The sequence below is a fragment of the Nesoenas mayeri genome, assembly GCF_963082525.1.
Source record: "Nesoenas mayeri genome assembly, chromosome: 7".
In the NCBI taxonomy this organism is placed as follows: Eukaryota; Metazoa; Chordata; class Aves; order Columbiformes; family Columbidae; genus Nesoenas; species Nesoenas mayeri.
Genome location: NC_137551.1, coordinates 23330219 through 23350599, shown reverse-complemented (window position 1 = coordinate 23350599; position 20381 = coordinate 23330219). Strand labels below are relative to the sequence as shown.

The 20381-nt window shown below is 40.4% G+C and overlaps 1 protein-coding gene across 12 annotated transcripts in view; it reads right to left on the bottom strand.

The window, feature by feature from the left end:
• IDE (insulin degrading enzyme) overlaps positions 1-20381 on the bottom strand; it is a 99717-nt gene that overhangs the window by 15305 nt on the left and 64031 nt on the right. For 7 of the 12 annotated variants that reach the window (XM_080347570.1, XM_080347579.1, XM_080347580.1 and 4 more), the window contains 2 exons: positions 12004-20266; positions 9621-11750 (listed from right to left, as the gene is read on the bottom strand). In XM_080347570.1, the coding sequence (XP_080203696.1) occupies positions 20171-20266 (96 nt within the window). In that variant the 3' untranslated portion in view covers positions 9621-11750; positions 12004-20170. Of the gene's footprint in view, positions 1-4047; positions 4452-9620; positions 11751-12003; positions 20267-20381 lie in introns of those variants that run through there. The other 5 variants (XM_080347577.1, XM_080347575.1, XM_080347576.1 and 2 more) reach the window with 5 other exon arrangements.

Sequence of the window (20381 nt, the reverse complement as noted above, 5' to 3'; positions counted from 1 at the left end):
TCAAATACTTCTGAGGTCTTGCTGTAACTGAAGAATTACTATAATCTTATAAGTCTGCTGATTATATTTGTCTTAGTGGGCTCACTTTTATATAAAACTCTAAATATAGAGTAGCAATCTCTGAAAGTTGCTGCTTTCTGTAAGATAGTCTTGAAACAATATAATATGTATTTCTTACAGAATTCCTCATTTTGAGAAAAGAGCTTTTCAGTGGTCCTCACTGTATATATTTCCAACCAATTTATTACTGTTTTTTAAAGTCTCATTAAGAAGTGAATGATGCAAAAATTACTGGGTCTGAAACTTGTTCCATGGGAAAGCTCGTAGTCTTCTCTGGAAGTTAAAGCTATTGTAGAAATACAATTATAAAAATACTGTATGGATTATAAAATTATTTCACCTAAGTGTCAGAAGTTCATGACTGTTGTAAATCTTGTTTTTAAGTATTGCAAATTATAGTGACATCGAATTAGGTTGAATAAATATTTTTTACACTTCCTTGTGTATTTTTTTCAGTTGAACAAAAGCTTGTAGCAAAACTTCTGGGTGAAAAAATGTGTTTTGTTTTAATGCATATCTAAGGATTTATATAAACAATTTTAAGTTGATAGCCTAAAGAAATATCTTGGAGATGATGGAAGAATTACTATAAGACTTTAAACTTACATTTTTTTGGATAATGCATTTCTCAAATCCTTTAAGCAAAAGAATTGTTGCAACATGAACAACTTTGGGTAATACAGAACCTGGGTTGGGAGTTACTACATGTATCTGGGTTGGCTGATGTGTGGAGCATTACTGATGTGGGAATAAACTGATCTCTCTTCATTGAGAAAGACAATACTAGCTGTAGGAAGGGTTTTTTCACTAATAGCTGATTTATGTTCCATTACTTTCAGAACAAGGAATATGAAATGTTATCTAGCATTTCTCAGTGTACTTTCTTATCTGTAACTTTGTCTTCCATTACATCAACATAGAGGCACAAATTATCTTAGCCATGATTATGGAGATCCATGGGAGATGGTTCTCCTCTCTCCCCACCTATCTTAAACTCTTAGGTTTAGACGGAGCCCTACTATACTTTTCAGTATTTTTTTGTTTGAATGGTGCTTCTTTCCTTCATCTTCTTTCCCCTGCAGAAGCTTAGTAACAATTTGCACAAGTTGCCTGGTTAAAGCATATTGATCCCCTCCTCATCGAGAGTTGTTTCTCAAAGGTTTGCTGTCTCCCTTGGTTGTCAGGGAAGGATCCAACCATGTAGCTATTTAAGGCCTCTCCAGCATTTAAAGTAGTTCTGTCCTTGTAAGAAAAGATACGCTTAGGTATAGTGACGTCAGTCAGAGTATCTATTTTAATTGAGGACACAATTTTGCTAGAATTTCAGCTGCATAATGTTTATCATGGCAGCTGTGAGGAGTCCCCTTTTTAAATGCATACTGTGGAACCTGGACAAGTTTGTGGAGTGTTTGAAGGTTGTTTGCAGTATTTTTCACTAGCTGCTTTTTATAAAAGTTTTGAACCACAGACAAGTATGTCTCTTTGTTTGCATAGTGGATAGGAACTGGAAGTAAAACTGCAAAGGTCATGGTTTCATTTTCTGTTGCACCAGTAATCTTGCTTTTGGAACCTTCATGTTCTGTGTCCATGCCACCTGTATTTGGGGTTTCTTTTTTGACGAACTAGGATCAAATTTTATTGCATCATTGAGTACAGTCATGTTATCTGTTATAAGAAATGCTGTGATAACAATTCCTGCTTCCCATTTTTAAGTACAATTGCCAGTTTTACTAACAAGTCTGGTTTTGGAATTTTTTTCTAGCAGGCAACTGCTGCTGAAACTTATGTTTATGTATAGTTTTTTGGTCATTGGTTTGCTTTATGCAGTTGGTTGGTTGCTTTGTTTAAGCATGCTGGGATGGGGGTTGATAGAGGAAAGCATGAGATAGGATCATAGGTAAAAGCTGGGAAATTCTGGAAAACAGTCTTAGTGGTTGTCCTCTCACTAACAGGCCCCTTCCTCTGCACACTTGCAAAGTCAATACTTTGTTCTACATAATGTGAAATGGAACTTACTATCCAAACCCAGTAAGTAGTTGAATATTCATAAGTTCTTGTGCAGTTCGATAATAAGTTTTGATAATGGTTTTGCAGAGTGACCAAAATTGAAGTGATTCTGTTTTGGCATGTAAGTACTATTCATCACCTTAATTTTCTTCCTTTTTTTTCCCCTCAAAATATGGGGACACGTGGGTATTTAATTGGGATGGCACTTGCCAGATTGACAGAAAGTTCAAGGAGGCTCACAGTTAACCTGGGGCATTAGCCTGCGAGAGGAACTCTTTATGGAAACCAACCTTTGTCCTGAATTTTGAGAAGTTTTTATTCATTCCAGTGTATTTTTGTGTGCGTATTTAAATTTAAAAATTGTACTAAAAGTGTCCTAAGTACATCCATGTAAGCAGCAATAGATTGGAAAATGGTTCTTGCTAGGACTGAGGCAACGGTTTAATCCATTGCACTACTACACAGTCAGGATCAACATTATTTACAGTTTTGTCAACTAAACAAAATTTGATGCAGGCAGTATTTAAGATACCTAAAAACATTAAGGCTGTGCAGTTTTAATTATATACTTTCTTTTTTGCTAATCTAATGGCTTAATTTATTTTCACTTTAACATTTGAGGAATCCTGCTGTTGCTATCTTGCTATTCTTATCTCCATTTCCCTAAACTGAGACCTTGACTCTTCATTTACCATGACTTACTGACAGTTTATTCTTACTGTTTCTACCTGGGTTTTCTGGGCAGGAAAATCTTCAAGTTATTCAAGAAATGACACATACTCTTTGTTATTAAACTTAATGAGGTAAATAAGTACTCTTCTCACGTGTACTCAGAATATACCACTAAATCTGGCAGTAAATCATCCTCCTTATCCTCACAACCTCTCAGTACCTGAACTACCATCTTCTAGCCCCGTTGACTGAACAGGCACATCTTCTCCCACTTGCTGTGTTTTGGGCAAAGCTTCTCTCTTAAATCTGTTTCAATAATTTCCAGCATAACCTGGGGAAATCAGAAGCCAGTGTTCCTTAATTAGTTGGTTTGATTCGTGTAGGCGCTGAGGCCAAGACTTCTTGCTTCATTGCTGTTGAGCAGGTTGCTCTATTGGAATGAGCTGTAACATGAGAAGTATTTGTGCCAAAGTTTGCCCAGCATTTCAACCATTCAAATTATTCCTGCTTTACTAATTTATAGAAGTCCAGCATAGGCTTTACTAATTCATTTCAAGGCCTTATTCAATGGCTTGAGTAATACAGCTCCCTTTCCAGAAAGGCAGCAGTCACAAGAATGTTACTGCGACTGGAGGAAAAATAGAAAATATCTGTTCTGTAAACCGGGATGAACTATCTCTATTAGAACATGGCCCCTGTACCTCAAGAAGGTTTGAAAATCTGTGGCCTCTTTTTCCATTCTTGCCAGCTAGTTATTCACATGCTCTGTATATTTAATTGCTTTTGCACCTCTGAATATTGTGAGCATAAAGTAGTTCTTTCTGGTTGTACTATACTCAGTAGTTCAGTAGAAAAATTCCATTCCAGAACCACTAAAAGCAAATAGCAGACATGACTTGAAACTGCTTCAACTAAACAGCTCAGCAGCACCTGTCAAAACATATCTTGCAGGCACCTCATTTAATGCTGGATGACGAAGCCATGGAAAAGCAATTGCCAAAGCAGGGGGTTGCTGTAGGAACTACTATTCAATTCACTTCTTGCATCAGACCACTCTGTGATACAGCATGTGCACAGCTCTGTTTTGGGTGGTTTGTATTTTGCAGTTGCTCTTCTGCACTTACAACAATTCAGTAACACTTAGCTGCAGCTAATGGGAATTGATAGAACAACACACTGATCTGAGTATTTACTGTATGTCTAAGGACAATTTTTTGAGTAATTGTCCTTTTTCTGCTGTGAATCATTACTAACTCCCCAACTCTCTACCTCTGGAAGAGCCTCTCCCTACCAAATATCCAGATACGTCTCATGCACAGAAGACAGAATACATAAACTAGCACAGAATCAAAAACATGTTTATTTTTATGAAAATCAACAGTGTTTTTTGTTTCTTCAGCAGCAAAATGTTAGCTAGTTCAGATTGGGGAAAAAAACTCTACCACCCTGCCTCCCTTGCATGCTTCTAGGTTAAGATCCCATGGGTAATTCCAAGTTGGTTACTAGTGATAGTTTCCAATGTTACTCTTGCATGAGCCGCTTGCACTACTCTGTTTCAAACAAGGCCACAGTGCAGAAGGAAGGTCTTGCTTCTCCAGAATACTTGTGCTTCACCTTCAGGGATTTTTTTTTTTTATTTAATCCAAGACAGATGTTTGTTAAATATACATCACATTCTAGTAACTCCCTCTGGATGAGAAGCATTGCAGAAGCTTCGTGGAATGCAAGTTACATGATGAGAGTTGTTTGCAGAGGAGGGGATTGAAGAAATAAAAGCTTAATTGAAGATAATTTCAGAGGTAGAAAAAAATGCCATTTTGACAAACTGAATCTGAGCCTTAGACCAAATTTCCTCAGTACCAAGTTAAGAATGTCTACTGGGATTTCTCTTAACCAAGACTTTACTAGTGTCTTATGTCAAAATGGTGGCCAAAGTCCTTACTGACTGCAGCTGGCATTCAGATGTTATATAAGTAATTATCTGCAAACCTGCACTGACAAGCAGAATGCATCTTCTGTAGTTATCCTATTTGTCCTTGTTACCACATTAATTAAATCCCGTAAACCTCACTTAGAGTGTCTCATCATTTTGGAATACAACCATTTATGGCATCCACACATGAACAGTTTAAGGAAAGTCAAAACAAATAATAATAAGCTGGACACCTTCGTTAGATGGTCAGCAGCTTTAAGAGCCTCATTACAGGGTAATCAGTTGCATCTGGATATTCCTTAGGAGCAAATTACCAAAGTGTTTTAAAAAGCATTGCATAAGACTTGAATTAATCCCTTTTGGCAGCTGCATAATCATCATCTGGGAAGCCACATAATCCTTTTCTTGCACCTTACATATTCTTAGAAATCGCAGCCACTGAGCCAATGTTAAAACATGTTTGCATACATATGAACATGACATGCAGCTTGGATGGTCGTTTTTACTTTTGTTTTAGTTCCATTCTGTATTTAAAAGATCAAGACTTGTGATATTTCACACCACAGGAAAGGCACAAAAGGCATAAGCAAGCTGAATTCTGTATGTGGCAGTTCCAAATAAATATACTGAAATATAATTAGGATAAATCAAACATGCACCACAATGATATGGCATGAGACAAGCAGACTCCAAAAGCGAGTGGTGTATTTTTGCATCCTAACATTTCCTGTATTCACAAAGCCGATTCCCTCCTTATTATTACATTTTTGAGATGTAATTAGATGGTCTCAAAATATCTTTTTTCTATAACAACCCTTTTTGAAAGTCAAGTTTCTACTAATTGACTTGCAAAGGAACTGAACAGTATCACCATCAAAATACAGTAACATGACTTCATGTTTCCTGTCTAATAGATAAGGAAGCTGAAGGATGCGGACAGCGTACAATGAAGTTAAATTCTATTACCGTTAACAGATGAACTTGGTGTTGTTTTGAGTTGTGCATTTAGTTAATTTGTCTTTTAAAATATATTAGCATTTTAAAAGGGTGCACATACACAACAAAACCTGCCTTTTTGCTCAATACTGATACCAAAACAAAATGGCGATACCAGAGTGGCAGCCTACTGTACCGGCCAGCCTGCCCTTCCAATGCTGTTCTCTTCATCTTGTGCAGGGGTCTCACCTGGCTGGCAACAGCAGCATGTGCTGAAAGCTCCAGGATGTGAAGAATCACTTAACACAAAATCAGCTAGTGACTGAAGTGTGAGGGGTGCTACAGGCAATGACTGCAGGGTCACTTTTATCTGCACAATGTGATTTTTCAGTCCCAGAAGGCCTACAAACAAATTCCTTCTTCCATCTATAGAAAGCAAGCAACCACTTGACAACATAAATAGTCAATCCTAATGGAGGAGTGGGGTTTCTCTAGCATATTTCTCAAATTTGTCACATCTGGATGTTCTTGCAGACTGAATTTCAGCTGGTTCAAGGTGTAGTTACACAGCTCAGGTATGATCTTTGCTGGATAAGCAGAGGCACATAGAACAACTTTGTGATGCACTGATCCATGGATACGCCACCTGGTATTTCAAATGGTACTGCACCTTGCCCATTCCTACTTTCCACATGATTGCTGGACACTACTGGGATTCCTTTGGGTGAGATCATGATGTCCCTGCCTTCAGGCTCAGTTACCTCCAGAGGAAGCACCTGCAGCCCACAGCAGATGCCCTGTCCTGGGGCCCGACCACCACGTTGCTGACACATACAAAAGAGGGATGTGCAGACCTGAGATGGTGCCAGCTCATTGCATACCTGCACCAGGGGTCTGGTCCTGGGGCAGTGGGCATCTACAGAGCTTTGGCTGACCTAAAAGTTATTGCTTTGTACTGGAGCCGGGCTGGCAGGCCAGCACCCCTCTCTTCCTCTGGGACAGAAGCCAAGCACAGTTCTAGGACACAGGAAAGGCCCGTGAGTCACGCTGTGGTGTCAAAGGCATAAAGGGCACAAGGTGCCCTCTGCCAGTGCTGTACGGTGAGAGCATGGCTGAAATAGCTGTTACTTGCTTCAAGTAAGGAAGAGTTTGAGACTAATCTGCTCTATTGAGCAAGCTTCATGCACATTTTTCCCGCAGCAGGTGCAATATTTAAAAATCCTTTAGTGGTACATTATAAGGCTCCGACAGCAATATGCGGACAGACCTCAGTACAGCTGCTTTACAGAGGCCAGGTCAGCCTCAGAGTTTGCAAAATAACAAAATACATAAATGAGAGCATTGCAGCAGGATTCTGGACCCATACCAACTGCTTGGCAGGAAAGAGATACAGATTTCATATCATGTCTAGAACAAGATCATCCTTCCTTATCACAGCTGTGGTTGCAATGTAAGCCTGGAGCAGATACTGGAATTCTACAATTCTGCATTTTCTGAAAGCAGATCTAGGGGCCCCAGCAGGTAAAATGCTAGGGCTTGCCAGCACTTCTTTTTCCTGCTTCTGATCCTCCTGCCAGTAGTTACAGTTATGCTGAAAAGTTACTTTGGAAGGTCACAGATAAAGATAGTTGGATATGGATTTGCAATCCCTGAACACATGCAGTATTTGAGAAGATGGTCTGATCTCATTCTGGTTCAGTCCTTTTATAGTTAATCTCCCATTTTCTAACTGTGTAGGAATTGCAGATCTTGGCTAATCCTTCCTGTACGCCTCTGGTGGTTGGAACTTTTTCCATTGACAGCAGTTCCTCAGTACAGCTAAACAAAATCACTGTAAGCTGTCAAACAGAAGACAAATGAGAGCTTACAAAATAGAATACTTGCTGAACTGAGACAAAACTTCAGGCGCCAACAATGATGATGGTGGGGGAGCAGAGACTATCTCGTTATAATTGCCAATTTAGCAACAGCTGAGCCTGTGCTTATCTGAATTGGTACTTCTGCTAAATTCAGGATGTTTTTGTCCTATGCTAAGCCTTGACATTAGCAGAGACAATGCAAATGCAGTGTTCCAGGGATAACTCCTCTCTCAAAAAACAGCAGGTGGTGGTTAGTGTGAGGACTGACTCCCAGGGGAAGATTGCTTTTTTCCCTCATGTGGGCACCTGCTGTGGAGCTAAGATTTTTTTGCATCTGCCTGCAAGCAGCAAGGTGATGACCGTGCACTGGTGTTTTTTCAGTTGAGGTTTGTAATTGTTCTCAGTTCAAGCCTTCACCTTTTTTTCTAAGCCCAAAATATAAATCCACCTTATTGTTGTTGTTGTTCAAAGCTTTCAAATCATACTCTTGAAGTCCTATCTAGATAATGGCTTGTCTTTGGATTGTGCTTCATAAAATGAGCATTCTGTTTTATCATGAAGTGGCTGCCACCAAACATCGGTGAATAAATTGTAAGTGTGCCTTATTCTATCAAGGATTGGTGATTTGTGAGAGATAATTACTGTTTAGGCTGTTGATTTGCTCTCTCAGCAAAAGATGTTTCAAGTTAATGAACAGCATATAAAAGGATATATAAAAAAATGCAAGAACCATTTGTCTCAAATAAATTTTGCTCCAATGCAGTAAAATGCAGACAAGAGTGCAGTAACAAAACAAATGCTCTTGCCCTTTTAAATGAAAACCAGTGTCTCAGGGCAATTTATATGACGGCAATAACTCATAATCTAAAAATAATCATGAACTATAATATTAGGCACAGGAAGTCCAAGTGAAAAAGAGCATGTTTAGTCTATAGATTATGTGAGTAATACAGTGTGGCATAGCTAAAACAGAAAGAGAATACAGAGTCCTGAAATTAAACTTAGACTATTCATTACATGAATAGAGGATGGCAAGAAACTGGAATATGAAACACATGTACAGGTATATTGCTGTCTATTTTGGGACAGCAACTTTCCAACAGCCTTCTAACCCGCATTGTATACAGGAGGAACCACATCCCTTCTCCAAGCTGACAGTTATTCTAGTCCCATAAATAGTACACTAAATTATGCAAGAGAAAAATAAAGTTGGAGGGATGACACAAAAATAAGCTACAGGATACAAACAAGGGAGAAAGTTGCCTTTGGCTGATATTTGAATTGTTATAGACCAATGTGCTGCATCATAAAAGGCTTTGATGGGCCTATCATCAGCCGGGGTGTAATCTCATTTCCCATGGTATGCTCTCCAAGTCATGGCTGCAGGTCTTTCTTCTTTCAATATGGGCAGCATGTCTGGTTTGCAGTTTGGAGATGAGGCAGATCATAGGCGTTTGTACTGCCTGTGGTCTGAGGTGTCAATATTTGAACCAGCTTTGACCAAAAGTGCTGCTCCCGAGCTCATGCAGGGGGTCCTGCTGGCAGGGGCAGGGGCTGGCAGCACCCGTTCTGCCCGGAGCAGGTGTGCGGTGGCAGGAGTGCCAGTCTGGAGCACAGGGGGTCAGAAGAACCGAGCTTAGCAAGGAAGCTTTGTCTTTCTCAGTCTTGCTCTTTAACATGCAAGTAATCACTTGAGACTTGCACCACGGTGGTTTGTAGGCATAAGGTCTAAGGCCATTCAAGCTGACAAAGCTCTGACTCATCTCTCCTGTGCACTGGGGTGATAGGCTTTCTGCATTAGCTCAAGTCTTTGAAATAAAAAAACTGACAGAGGAAAGACAAAAGGGAATTTAACAAAATGTCATAATTAATTAAACGACGTTTTAAATCACCAACTGCAATGTTATTCAATTTCAGTGGATAGGAAATTAAATAATTCAAAATATTTCAAATATCACAAAGCTACTATTCAATTGAAAGCTCAAAAGTTCAGATCAATCTTCAGAGGGGTATATTTCTAATGGACAGGACTTCTCTCAAGCCAAGAACATGCATTATCTCTGCAATGTTCTTTTCACGCTTACAGCTCTGGAGAGTACAATTTATTCATCTGTCAGATTTTATGCACTTCTTGCCAGGGTATCGTTTATATCTTATTTCTCCAAACCAGAAAAAAAAAAAAAAAAAATTAGAAAGAGACAGCAAACAGAATAAACCCTTTAAATACAAATCAGCTGATTCAGAGCCTCTTCTCTATTTTCTATCTTCTTCAACCATATTGCCTTCTATTACCCTTATGTTAAACCACTCAGATGAGCTTTTGCTCTCTGTGACAGAATTACAGAGAACAGGATAAGTAGTTTATCCTTTCAGTGTGCAAACCAGGCGTCTCCTCAAGCAGATGTGTTTGCGAGCCACCACGGGCAGGCGCAGTCGAGGGCTGCTCACACCTAGCAGCGTGACTGAAAAGGAAGGTCCCGCTGCACAGCAAAGAACAGCGAAACAGGCAGATGATTCCCCTATTGCTGCGTAATTCCGTTCTTCAGTCACTGTGCAAAGTATGCAGTTAATGAGTCACCTACTGCTGCCAAAGCAATTTCTCTTCTTGTGGTCTGTAATGAAGGCCAATGTTGCTCTTCTTTCCCCAGCACCCACGTGCCTGCACATGTACAGAGAGTTCCCCCACACAAGAAAGTCTAGAGACAAGAGAAGGCCGTTAGTACACACTTTCGGAAAGCTAATGTGTGGGATCCTTTCTGTTCAAGGACAAATGAGCCTTAAGTTACAGAGCTTTCCAAGGCAATGTTTCCTCCTCCACTCCCACCTGACACTGGAAGGCTGCTACCACCATCAGGTTGCCTGAGATTTCCTTTACTAAGACCATGTTTCCAATTGCTAAGAACCTTGTAAAACTTTAAATACCATATGCTATGTGCCCTACAGTGAGTATCTGTGGAAGATTTCTTCTGTGATAGTTTGGTCACTTAATGAGAAATTGCAGTAGGTCTCTGAGTCTCAAAGCCTGAGGCAGGGAATTGAAAATTAGGTGGTAGGGAGGACTTCAGATTGGTGGTTGAGGTGGTGACTTCTCTGACTTGTATGAAGAATCTTCCTAAACACCTTGAAAATTTAAAGGTGATGCTGCTCAGCTGGGATTTGATGAAAAGGAACTGGAATTTTCCAAGGATTTTTTGGTGTAAGGGGCACGTTAAAAGAAGCAACGAGTCTTAACACCTTATCACTACCCACAGTGCTGTATAGCGAGCGGGATGTGCAAAGCAGCCAGCCTGTCCTCCTGAGCTCTCAGTGACTTCCCTGCTTAGCCTGTCCTACTCAGAGGCAAAATATAAAATGGGGATTCAGCAACAGGTGTAGTAAATGAAGGACAAGGAGCTTGAGCACTGAGCAGTCATTGAGAAAAATGGATAAGAGATTGTGGGCATTGATCTGTGACAGTCTAGGCCTGCAGAAGGGCTCTGGGTGTGGGGAGCTGTGGATCACAGATCGGGGCGAGGGGGCAGATGACAAATGGATGAGGAGATGAGGACTGAGACTGCCCAGAGAGAAGGCTGCGGATCCAGAGATGGGGATGGTCAGGAAGCAGACACAGAGGTCTGTCACCATCAGAGCCTGGAGCAACGTGTGCCTCAGCTCCTCTGCTGCTCTCCAGCACCTGGAAATGCCAGTGATGGGGCTTATCGCACAGACACACACGTCCTCATCGATGACACATCCAGCACATGACAGATCCTGTGGCTCTGCCCCAAGAGATAACGCATGGCTGTGTCGCTCAGGTAACCCGTAAGGAATGCTGCTCCCCGCACTTCAGTTTCCCTTTAGTTTGAACACTTGGCAATTACACCCCGAAGTCTGAGCTTTAAGTACTGAACTGCCAAGCCCCCTGTTATGTCGAACGCTAGGAAATACCAGAACCACGGTGGCTTACACAACTTTAGTCCTGACCTGTTTTGTGAAAAGATCTGTCCGTGACGTGCCCGTTCACTCTTCCACAGCCCCCCACGCCACTCTCTTCGAAACTTGCTCCACAGGCACAATGGCCGTTTTCATGACTTTCCCCATGGTGCCTGTTGTTACAACGCCAAGCACTCCACAAGGACACCCTTCCCTGGCAGGGTGAGCAGTGGGCAGTACCTGCTGTGCCAACCAATTTAAATCATCTCACTCATGATGCCCATAACCTGATATATGTAGTTTTTTCCTCAGAATAATGGACATCACGTCAGTCACATGGTCAATACACAGCAACGCCATGGCTCCGCTTCCTGCTGCAAATCAAGCCCTGGTAATTCACGGACACCCTCCTCAGCCCCTAAAAAAGAGGCGGGTGTGCGGTAAGAGGGCACCTGCACCCCCCGCCCGCCGAGCCCTGACAGCCCAGCCCGGCCCGGCGCCGCCATGCAGGCCGGCGCGGCCCGCCTCCCGCCGCCCGGGCTCCCACACGGGCCTCAGCCAGCGGGACTGCCGCTCCCGGCCGCCATTGTCCATCCCCTTCCCCTCAGCGGGGCCGCCTCTCACCTCCCCCGGCCCGCTCGGCGTCCGTCCACCACACCCGGTTCCTCTCACCGCCTCACGGCGCCCCGGCTCGGCGGCAGCTCCCGCGCGTCCCCGCTCCCGCCGCCGGGTCCCTCAGGCCGGGAGCAAACGGCGGGAGGACGGGCCGGCCCGCGCTCGGGCAGCGGCTCCGAGCGCCCGGGGAGAACAGCCCTAGCGCGCGGGACACTGCGCTGGGCGAGATGTCGCAGTCTTGCTCCTTATAAAATACACATCGGGACAATTTCAGCGATTTAAAGGTGATTTATTTTCTCCGATTAAGCACTTAAATTTCTCTTTGTAGCATCGTACAAATATCATTTTCCCCAGCAGAACGGAGAAAGTAATTTTCATGCATAAAGATACACAACTCCTCACATTGCTATAAGGAATCACAGCAAATCTTGTATCGTGTAGCACCAAGAATTGTAATTACAGTGTGAAGAAAAGATACCACGAAAGCTACTTTTTTTTTCATGGTGAATCATTTAAGCCAACATGTTCTTTCTGAAGTATATGCTGTTTCCCAAGCAATAAAAATTAAACTTTGCATTAAAAAAATTAAAATATACCTGTTTTCAAAACTTGACAGTTTCTACAAATTAAGCTATGAAATTTTATTTCTTTTCTTGCATAGCAATTTTCTTCAAACTTGGAAACAGATTAAGAAAAAGAAAAATCAATTCTTCCTTTCCTGGCCTTCCCTGACCCAACCTGGTCAAAAAGCAGGGAGCAATTACTGAATATGCACAACTGCATCACGAGCCTGAACATTCCTCTGCAAATTAAGCATACAGTCCTACTCTTAAATTTCTTAGTGTAAAAATGGCAATATTTCAATATATACTGTCAAGTCACTCTTACTTGACTTTCCAGGTCAAAAAATATTTGGTAAGTGCCAGCTCTAAAAACTCAGCAAGGGACCAACAAAGTCAAACTTCAGGTCTTTCCCTCTCTTGCTGACATCGCGATAACCAAAACACTCAGTTCTGTTGTGTTTTCATCACAAGGACTGGGACTAGATGTGACGGGTAATTTCAAACACACACACACACAGCATTACCTGGAGGCACAGGGAACCTCTTGGAAATAGCACGAATTAGTGCACTATCCATACTGCAGAAGAGGAGACATAATTAAACTTCCTTTCTGAGAAGGAAAAGCTAGTAACGTTTAGTATTAAATTGAACCAAAGGAAAGACCTGTTGAGTAAGGAGGTTTGATGTAGCTGCTGCTCAAGAGCAGAACTTCACCATTTGCCCAAGGCATCTGAGATGGAAAGAGGCCAACAGAGGGGATCGCTCTCACAATAACTTTAGCCACTTGTACTTTCAGAATCAGGAAGACACATTATAAATTCAGCTTTTTATATGGACACGCTGCTGCCCGTCTGTGGGTACTGTCGTGCTACCCATTCTCATGACATCCCTCCCAACTGGGCAATCTCTCTCCTGCAATACCAGTCTACCAGGACTGTGCGTGCTGTTGCCAGGACGTGTGGTATCATGTATGAGGGCACCTCAGGATGTTCAATGAACCAAAAATTACCAATGGAAGAAGTAAAATAATTCAAGCTTACTGATTGTGCTATCCCTTATATTCTTCTTTAATCACACACATAAATCTACACTCAGTTTTGACTTCATGTTGCAGTCCATTTTCTAAACAATTACCTCTCCTTGAGCTGCTGGACAACCAGATACGTTAAATCTTTCCTCACAATTTTGGAAGGGGTATTATTTACTTAAGCTCAAGAAAAAAAAAAAGTGATAAGATTAATTACATTGCAAACACATACTTTACAAATGTAGGTATACATTATCTTGGGGTTTAAGTTATCTTTTTGCTTGCACGGTGTACGGTGACTCCTTAGGGAATACCAAGGCAGCTCCTCTGGCATCTCTGTACAGATCTGTCACAGCTCAGTCACACCACTGCTACATTAAAGCTCAGTCCAGCAAGATATAAAACTACAGGACTCTATTTAATGTTCTTTCTATATAAGGCTGTGACTATAAATCTGGATCTCGAAGTAAAGAAAAAAAAACCCCATGAATGTTACAAGACTTCCAGGGCTATTAAGATATTCCAACATTATTTAATATTATTTTAAATGACTAGTCAGAATCTATGCCAAAACCATTGTAAAATATACATAGTTTATAATCTGGGGCTATCAACCTACTACAGGGCAATATATTTACTCCAGTTGTCAGGCCAGCTTAAGTATTTGCTTAGGGTTTATTCTCCAGATTATCTCAACTGCTGTCTGTTCAGTAGAGAATGCAGAGTTAATGAAAATAATGAGAAATTCTGCTACGTTTTATTCTGTTACTTTCAAAGCTCAAAGAAACTTAGACTGTTCAGACACAAAGCTGTCCTGAAAATAAGGTTTTGTATTCACTCTTAATTACTCAAGTAAATATTTTTAAAAGGCTAATACATATTATTAGCTATACAGCGCCACAGTTGTGCATTGGTAGTTTACAGACATAACACATGACCGCTTTTCACAGGAATTTGTAATTTATACACAATGACTTGACAGATAGACATGATTATCAGACAAGGAGTGCAAAATGGCATGCATCTGGTTGCTTTCAGCTTATATGCATCATCTTCCATTTCAACATTATCTTTATTCAGTAGCTCACACTGCAGGCAAGCACCTCAGCTCACTCTTACATTTTGTATACACTGAGCTTAATACAATCTTCTGTATTTTCACATTCGTAACATCTTTAAACTAATGATTACTGACATTTACGTTCAAGTGGAAAATCCAAACTACAAACATTCTTTGTATATACATTCTTCAAGTTACAGAAAGCCTACAAGCTACTCCACTCTTAAATATGCTTCCTTCCAGAAAAAGGCTGCATAAGGTACATTTTAATTAGATTATTCACAGCAATAAAATCATATTGTGCATACAACAGCAGATCAGTCTCCTGCTGCGGTTGAATAGCACCTGTTTTCAAATTATTTCTGATATAGTTCTACTTGCTTACATCTCCCACTCTGCTGAGCTCCAGCAGCAGGCCAGGGCAGCTCGCCAGGCTCAGACACACTGTAGATGCCATCTTGGTATAATTTAATGGGTAAAGCTTGCCATGATTAGAAGATATATTCTAATCATAGAAGAAGTATCCAGTATCCTAGAACACGCATGCAGCCCAGACTGGGTACAGGCTGGTGCTAAAGGGACATCAGTGACACTGATGAGACAATGGGAGTACTCTGGTCATCTCACCTTGGTCAGAGAGACGTGATGCAGTGTGAGATGAACAGCAACATCTCTGCCTTTGGAGATGACACAGGGGGCATCAGAATCAGACAATCAGCTTGTGGAGATGCCAGATCCAGTTATATGTACAGATTCCTGTGTTCCTTAAATACATTTAATGCTGCAGAACCATCACAATTACTTTGTCTTCCTACACTTTTATCTGGAAATAAATATTAATCAAATCTATGAATGGGAGAATTATCTGCATAGTTTTCCGATTCCTGAAGGTTTACTCTTAACAGGTACGTGCCGGTGAATGACACTGGTGTCTCTCAACTGCAAAACAGAACTGCACTTGCAATAAGTGGTCATAAGAAACGCTTTTTTTCTCCGTGGTGCTGCAGAAGGCTTGCAACGCACAAGTCTTAGCAGGCTAAAAGTTACTGTAATGACAAAAGATTGGGTGGGGAAATGCTGAACTGTGTGACAGCCACCGACTGCAGAGCACTGACGGGCGCTCATCTGTTGTGACCTTCCCTGGCTCTTGCATATATGTGCAAATCAGCATTTGGGGTGAACCCTGTCTGCTGAACTTACTGCATTCCAAAGTAAGTTGGAAGTTTGAAAAATATCAAGTTTGAACACTAATGCTGTGAAATGTTTACATGTTTCTCGTGTTTTAAACCAGTTCCAACATTGCCTTATCAAGTGCACCACTTAAATAGCTATACAGCAAATTTTTTAAGATTCCTGCCCACTAAAAGGCATTACCTCAAAAATTTAGATCTTCAAAGCCCAGTCTCCGCTTTCACTAACTTTTGTCCACACCCACATTTTCTATATTCAATTTCCCAGATACCATTTTTGCACATGTTCTGAAATGATTCAGCCTTAACAATAAAAAAATGCATTAGTATTGATCTCCTGCATCTCCATGGAATTCACAACTAGGTCTCCTATTTCTCCCATCACAGGAGCTCATCCTTTACAACAAACTTAACGTAAAAAGTACATTTCTCCTATGCCACAACTCAGTGGTTAGTGCAAGTTACCAAAAATTCGACTTCCATTTCCATCTTCTATTAGAATTTTCTCAAGCTCATTTTTTACACTTCCCAGGAGGCTGATAACGTAGGGGGGGACCTCCTCATTCTCATCTGTTGAACCTGTTCTAATTTTGTAGACTAAGCATTCCCCACCAAAGGATGTGCGTGTATGAGCCACGTGTACCACAGGACACCCAGCTCCCTGTATGGCTGGAGTTGGGGCTGGAAAGGGGTCCCCAGTTCCACCTGCTGCTCCAGTGAAAAGTTTATCTATCAGTCGCTAGAAGGCGGCCACGACTGCTGGCTGCCCTTCTGGAAAGGAGAGCAAGGCAGGGGGCGAAAAGCTGTAATGGAAATCTGGAGCAGGAAGCACATCTAACACAGAGTCAGGTGGTGGTGAACCCTCACAAATGCGGGATTTAGACTTGGTTATCAATAAGGGCAGTTCACGTCCAAGCACTTACACAATATTCTGAGAAAGCTCAAGCATTTTTTAATGGCTAACAGTCACAGTCAACGTAAATTTGGACAGCTTGATTTTTTTGCAAAAGATAATAAAGCCAATGAGTCACGATTTACACCAGTCCCTAGTGACTGGGAGTGGAGAAGGAGAGCCCTGGTGCTGGGGGCAAGTGATATTCCAGGTGGGCTGCAGGCACTGTGTTTCTCCATAGAGAGAATCAGCTACTCTTGCCAATGCCAAGGACAAAACCTGTCTCTTTTAACGTTGTTAACTGCCAGATAATACTTCAAGGAGCCCCATTACAAGAGCAGAAATACCTGCTGACTTATATCTTTACGCTGTCAGAATTCAGAATTAACACTATTTACTGTTCTAACAATCACATTTACTCCTAACCTTTCTAAACGTAATCTTTTGGCGTGCATAAAACAAAGAAAATGACTAGGGAAAGTACTTTCTCAAAAGCAACACTAAAGCTGCATTAGGCACGATTCAGTCTGGCTGCAGCGATGTTCTGAATTTAGAATTTCAGATTGTGTAATTAAAATCCTGTCTTGTGCAAATATTTCTACCTTTATATTATTACGTTTTCATACACTTAGAGAGCAACAGAGGTGGATCTACCCGAAAGGTGCGGGATGGCACATGGCAAAGTCCTCTGAAACTTCCCCAGAGGTGACTGGAACACTTCTCCAGCAATGCTACTCAGCATCACTACCCCAAGCAACTGGAGAGCGGAAAATCACAATTAACTTATAATAAAAAACACACACAGACTGATAGATGTAACATTACCAGTATGCAAAAAAATTTAAATGAAACAAATTAAGAACTCCAAACACTAAATTCAGGTTTTTTATTGTAAACAGAATAACTCTAGCACTCTGTCATACTGGCTGTGTCACATGCACCCAATTCCACATCAACTGCTTAAAATAGCACTTGCAAAAATTACAGTTATGTAATAATAATTTATGGTTTCTTACATAAACTAATTAACAAGCACTAAAATTGAATTACAGTGTATTCTAGGTAGTTTTTTATTGCTTGTAGACACTGCAGCTTTGGATCCATTAAAATGAACCCATTAGTATGCCTGAGTTTATCAAAATTTACTGCTCTATTCAAACTCAGAAACTATAAAATGCTGGAGAACACTTAAAAGCAATTAAGAGTTGCTGCAAAACTACATGGGTTTCCACATCCAGTCACAGAACTTTGAAATTCTACATATTTTTCCTCTGGAAAACATGATTTGTGAGCTTGTGTTAAACACACTGCCATTCCAATTTATTTATATAATTTGTTAAAATTAGAGTTGATAGTAGTCCCATGAAAATATATATATATATATATCTATTTTTACATACGATAGAAGCCATTTTATTTTATTCACGGTAAGAGTGGTATGTTTAAATACTAAAATCCCAAAATATATTTTTTTATAATGTTGTCAAAACTTTTAATATATATAATACAAATATTTTTACTAAAGGAAAACTATAAACAAAAGCAAAATGCAAGAGGGTAAAGAGAACATTTTATGTGAAAGATCCATGAAAAATACGGTGAACAGAGACACCTCTACTGATTTTGCTTATATTAATTCTTTGTTTTGCCTCAGACTACAAAAAAATGCTAGTGGCCTTCCTTGGCAACAGGTTACATCACAACCTACCATCAAATTTATTAAAAAGATGTTGAAACACATACTGTTAACCTTTGAAACAACTTTTAAATACACTGTATGTATTCAATTAGAAGAGACCCTCAGATAAATACAATATAAAGGCCCTTGCCCTGTCAAAGCATTCATTCAGTTTGGCTTCAGAGCCAGCATAAGAACATTGATTCACTGACAAGAACAGCCCCATTGAATATAACAAGATTCCGGCATATGACACCATGTGTGTCACGTCAGGGCCTTCATTTCAGGTTCTTTTAAAACAAAGCAAACTCTCAGTAACACTCCCGATGAGCAGATTTTATATCTTCAGTGCTTTGCATACTCTATCCTGTCTGAATACTTACAATCAACTTTATGTATTAAACAGGTAGGAGAACTTAGTAAGATGCTCGCTTACCTTTTCCTACTTGGGGGCTGTCCCACCCATCAGACCGCTCTGCAGAAGGCTACAGCAAACTTGGAGAAGGTTAGACACCATATATTGTTTTATCATTTTATTAAATTATGCAATATATATACATATAGTACTTCAATATACTTCTTGATCCTGCTGGGTTTTGTGCAGGCCTCTTAAAAGAAGTAGGAATAAACATTTTGTGATGTAACCTGAAGCACAGCCTGCACCACTGCAGAACTGCACACACAGTGCTGCCCCAAACGCCTTCCCGAGGGACCAGAAGGGCCCTCACAGACACAGCCAGTGTGGCCGATTCATCACAGCACCTGTCTCTGACATTCACCTGTTCTTGAGTGAAGAACTAACACGTGCTTTAAGGTATGTGCGCTAGTAAGTACTTTGCTGCACCAAGACCTGACATACAAATGAGGCAAAACAGACTGAGTTCTTCATCGGTACATGCGCAACTGAAAACAAAAAATGTCACCAAATCAAGTATTTTATATACCAAATGGAAACAATTCACAGTAACACAAACACTGAACAGGATGTTGACAGCATCAAGAGACTGGGACAACACTTTTGATAACAAAATTAAGATGTACTATTAAAGTGTTTCCAGCATTTTACTAGTTTTGATACAAAATGTCCCCAAATTTGTATAGAAAGATTAAAATCATGCCCGTATCCTCAATTATTCTCACTAAGATAACTCTCTCATGACTGTGTTGTTAAAATTTCCTTTTTTCCCCCCACTAGTCTTCATAAAACTTAAATAGAAAATATGTTGGTTGCATTAAGGATCAATTAAAAAAAGTATCATTCAACATGTTACTTCAAAAAAATGTGAAAGTCTCTTTTTTTAAGAAAAATTGTTGACCCCCACCCAAAAAAGGACCTACTTGTCTCACCCCCTCCAGCTCCCAATAAGATAATTATTGGGATACTAAATGGTGTTTCTCAGGGACAGTAAGTATATTTCAAGCAATTCTGTTTGCTCTGGAGGGTTATTTTATCAAAATGAAAATTTGAAGGGATATACTATTTAAAAAATATACTGCATCTACAAGTTTATTATTATTTTTGTTTCAGTTGATTTTGGTTTTCAACAGGTTGTCTGTAATATAAATGACACATGACCACAACTGATTTTGATATAGTCTCTATCCCTAACACACAGCTAATATCAAATGAACCAAGAAGGAATTTGGGACTTTCATAACAAACAGAACCATTCATCCCAATGATCTTTAATAATTTTGCTCATCATGAAGTCCCCTGAATCCATGTCAGTACTGATCATTTGCCTCTCTTCATCCATGGGGGTTCTTCACAGTTTTGCAGCCATGAAATTGATATGTGGTTTCACCAGTGGAAAGAGTGGCAGACTGCGCTTGAATTCTGTCATATTTTCAATCACACTTGGCTGCAAAGAAGTGCACGCAAGAAAAAGTCTGCTCAATATCTTTAGTCAGAAAAGTGAGAAATTCCTTGCTTTTCATTTTAACTTTTGCTACAGCTACACAGAAACACATTTTTCT